Here is a 4110-nt window from a genome sequence, read left to right on the forward strand (position 1 = left end):
TGGCACAATCGTAAAGAGTGTGCAGGATTAGAGGGATCTGGCAATAAACATTTATCAACATTAGAAGATAGAGGAGGCCGTAAGAGGGTAGAAAAGCAGAAGGCTGAATAAATAGAGGCATTGATGCCAATAAATGGTTGAGTTATGCTGCATGTCAAATTGGTTTAGCCCCAGTTGGATTGTTGTGGTCATTTCCGGTGACTATAAAATGATGTGAGGGCCCTCAGGACAGGGAGAAGAGGTGACTTCGCGGAATGGTGCCAGGGTTTAAGTTGGATGGCGCAGTTGGAAAGTTCAACGATGCTCCCATTGGAACAAAGGAGATTGGGGTGAGGTTTATTCAATGGGTACAGGGTGAGCACTCAGTAATGAAGACAAGGAAATATACTTCACTGTTCACCGATTGTACAAATGCAATGTAATGCAGATGTAAGATTTTGGGTTAGAGGCATGGTAGGGAGATCTGAGGAATTGAAACGCAAATGAAGCCTGAACTACATTTGTATGAGATGATGGCAAGTTCCGATATTAGTTGGATTAAAAAAAAGAGATCTGTTCCCATACATACAAGGAACAAGAGTAGGGCATTAGCCCTTTTGATCCTGTTCCACCATCTACATTCCTGCATACCATCGATAATCTATCCCCACCTTGGTAACCAAGGATCCATATCTCCCATGCATGATGCCACAAGCACCGAGGATAAAAGATATCTTTTGACACAATGTGAATAAAGTGTTGTGTCTTGCGGAAGGGGTGGCACGGTGGCTCAGTGGTTAGCACTGTTGCCTCACAGCGCCAAAGACCTGGGTTCGATTCCAGCCTTGGGCAACTGTCTGTGTGGAGTTTGCACATTCTCCCCATGTCTGCGTGGGTTTCCACCGGGTGCTCTGGTTTCCTGCCACAGTCCAAAGATGTGCAGGTTAGGTGAATTTGTCATGCTAAATTGCCCATAGTGTTAGGTGCATTAGTCAAGGGTAAATATCAGGTAGAGTAATGAGTGTGGATGGGTTGCTCTTCAGAGGATTGGTGTGGACCTGTTGGGCCAAATGGCCTGTTTCCATACTGTAGAGAATCTAATGTGTGGTGTCCTTCACTCTGAGGGAGGAGCTTTGGATTCAAGTCCTACTCCAGGAGTTAATGGCCATAGGAAGGTGTCTTCATTGCTATTGTGAGACACTCAAGGGTATGGGCCAAGTGCTGCAAAATGGGATGAGAATAGCTCGGAGCTTGTCTTTTTGACCAGTGCAGACACGATGGCCTGAAGGGCAACTTATTATTTTGGTGCTCTAAACCTCAATAACCAGAGAGCACGGAGTCATAACATCATACAGTATGGAACAGACCCTTCAGTTCAACCAGTCTGCGATGACCAGTCATCCCAATCTGACCTAGTCCCATTTGCCAGCCTTTGGCACATATCTCTCTAACCTATTCCTAGTCATATACACATCTGGATGCCTTTTAAATATTGTCATTGTACCAGCCGCCTCCACCACCTCTTGGTAGCTCATTCCAAGCACACATCACCCATTGCATGAAAAAGTAACCCCTCAGGTCTTTCCCCTCTCACCTTATACCTATGCTTCTAGTTTTGGACTCCCCCACCCTCGGGAAAAGACTTTGGCTATACAGCCGACGTGGTAGGAATCAAAATGGGGCAAGAACAGAAAAGGAGGTTAGCTAAACAATTCTGATCAGCAACAGAAAAGTGCAGCCAAGCACGTACGTAAGCTAGCTAGCTTACTGAAACTGGCTCCAGTTAAGTGAGAAGGCAGGAAGACCGAAACAACACTCAACAGGTGTTGTAGAAGTTTAAGGTCAATGATCTAATGCTAAACGTCACGTACCTAGATCAGGATCTGATTGATCAGTTGTGTTGCTAAGGCTTGGAATCAAAATGTAATTCGCGAAAAGGGAACGCTGATTTGTGTGTAAAAGTGTGATTGCAACTGCCTGTTTCAGACTCTCCAGGCAAGGGTGGGCTTTGACCCGGCTGGTTGAGTCTTCTTGCATGTATGTGATTAAGTAAGCTGTGTGAAGTGTACTATCATCCGGCTGATCATTTCAACATCTATCCATGCTCCTCCAGATTTTATGAATTTCTGTAAAGGTACCCCTCAGCATCCGACACTCCAGGGAAAATAGCCCTAGCCTATTCAACCTCTTACTGTAGCTCAAACCTTCCAATCTTGGCAACATCCTGGTAAATCTTTTCTGCACCCTCTCAAGTTTAACAACATCCTTGCTTTCGAAGGGCGACCAGAATTGTATGCAGTATTTTAAAAATGGCCTCACCAATGTCCTCTACAGACAATAGATCACACTTGGTAATGGCAAAGGCATTTCAGAGATAGTCAAAGATATTCCTACTTATAGACAATAGGTGCAGGAGTAGGCCATTTGGCCCTTCGAGCCAGCACCACCACTCACTATGAACATGGTTAATCATCCACAATCAGTATCTTGTTCCTGCCTTATCCCCATAACCCTTAATTCCACAATCTTTCAGAGCTCTATCCATCTCTGTTACAGCTGCAACATTACATCCCAACTCCTATATTCAATGCACTGACCAATGAAGGTAAAGGTATCAAACACCACCCTGTCTATCTGCAATGCAACTTTCAAAGAACTATATCCCTGCACACCATGTCCTTCTCTCTAAGGCAAAAGCTCTGTGTTCAAGTCCCATTCCAGGAGTTGATGACCACAGGAAAGTGTCTCCATTGCACTGGTGAGGCATGAAAGGTGATGTTTCCCAGTGCTGGAAAATGAGACTGGAGTAGCAAGGAGCCTGTTTTGCCAGCACAGTCACGATGGGCTGAAGGACCTATTTTTCTGGTGCTCTCAACCTTTATGACCAGAGGGCACAGTTTGAAGTGTATTTTTGGAGCCAGATCCACTGGGAGAGCTTGAGGATAAGTTTTATATTTGCTCAGCGAATGAACATTGGGAGATGGTTTGGGAGGCAGGAATATGGGTAAATTAGCAGGTGACTGGCACTAGGCAATGGGAGTGAGAAAGGCCTGAGGGGCTGAATGGCCTTGTTCTCCACTGTAAGGTGAGTAACTGAGAGAAGGAGTGTGCATGGATCTTGCTGGAGCTGGGGGCAAGGAGAGTGCAGAGGAGTTGGGGAGAGAAAAAGCCATAGGCGAAGTTGAAAAGCTATCATTTCTACTTTCTTGTCTCTCTCACTCTCTTGCGCTTGCCTTTTAGAAACGTTGGCAATACCACCACGATACCCTCGACCAAGTCGTCTTGACGGCGCAACTGAAAGACCAGCCGAACATCAGCACCTCCATTTTCGTGGGCAGCGCCTACTTCATGGCCTCCAGAGAGTTTGTCGGCCATGTGTTTGACAGTGCCAAGATCCAGGCCTTCCTCAAGTGGTCGGAGGACACCTACAGCCCGGACGAGCATGTGTGGGCTACCCTTGACGGAATGCCCAATGTACCCGGCTCCATCCCGTACACCCAAGGAGCCTCCAGGCCACTTGGCCGGGCAGTAAAGTGGTCCTTTGAGGCTGGTGACGTTGCGAGGGGTGCCCTATACCCTCCCTGCACGGGAAGGTATCGCCACTTGGTTTGTGTGTATGGGGCAGGAGATCTACATTTGGTGGTCCGTCAGAGATGTTTCTTTGCAAATAAATTTGACCCCAACATGGACAACACAGCAGTACAGTGCATGGAGGAATATCTCCGAAACTGGACACTTGATAAAACTGGGGCTGTGTTGGAGGTTGGGACAGAGTAAACCTCGGTGATGGTGGTAGGGGTGGTGGGTGAGACATCGGAAACACTGAGAGACTGGGCACTGTGAAACTGGGCACTGTGAGACTGTATACTATAACACTGGCTGCTGTGGAGGCCAGGCATTGTGAAACTGCATGCTGTAACATGGCCACTGTAGCACTAGGCAGTGTGAGGCTGGGCACTATATTGTTGGGCACTATGGAGATTGGATACCTTAATACTATCCACTGTAACACTGGGCACTGTGAGACTTAGCACTGTAACATTAGTTACTGTGAGAGTCAAAATGTGTGGTGCTGGAAAAGCACAGCAGGTCAGGCAGCACCCGAGGAGCAGGAGAGAACCGATGTTTCAG

General features: G+C 47.0%; 1 protein-coding gene across 1 annotated transcript; it reads left to right on the top strand.

Annotated features, from left to right (window-relative positions):
* Positions 1–254: 254 nt before the first annotated feature.
* Positions 255–3756, top strand: LOC148142466 (beta-1,3-galactosyl-O-glycosyl-glycoprotein beta-1,6-N-acetylglucosaminyltransferase 3-like). Its single transcript, XM_087976598.1, has 2 exons — positions 255–329; positions 3220–3756. The coding sequence occupies exons 1-2, from the start codon at positions 255–257 to the stop codon at positions 3754–3756; spliced, it is 612 nt and encodes a 203-aa protein (XP_087832724.1).
* The last annotated feature ends 354 nt before the right edge of the window (positions 3757–4110 follow it).

This window comes from Chiloscyllium plagiosum, unplaced genomic scaffold (assembly GCF_037043375.1).
Source record: "Chiloscyllium plagiosum isolate Xiang-an unplaced genomic scaffold, Cpla_swu_hap1 HiC_scaffold_29, whole genome shotgun sequence".
Lineage (NCBI taxonomy): Eukaryota > Metazoa > Chordata > Chondrichthyes > Orectolobiformes > Hemiscylliidae > Chiloscyllium > Chiloscyllium plagiosum.

Coding starts and splice junctions, on each gene's coding strand:
- LOC148142466 (XM_087976598.1), top strand. CDS start 255: ATGGTGCCAGGGTTTAAGTTGGATGGCGCAGTTGGAAAGTTCAACGAT. Junction 330..3,219: donor TTGGAACAAAGGAGATTGGG/GTGAGGTTTATT, acceptor CTTGCCTTTTAG/AAACGTTGGCAATACCACCA.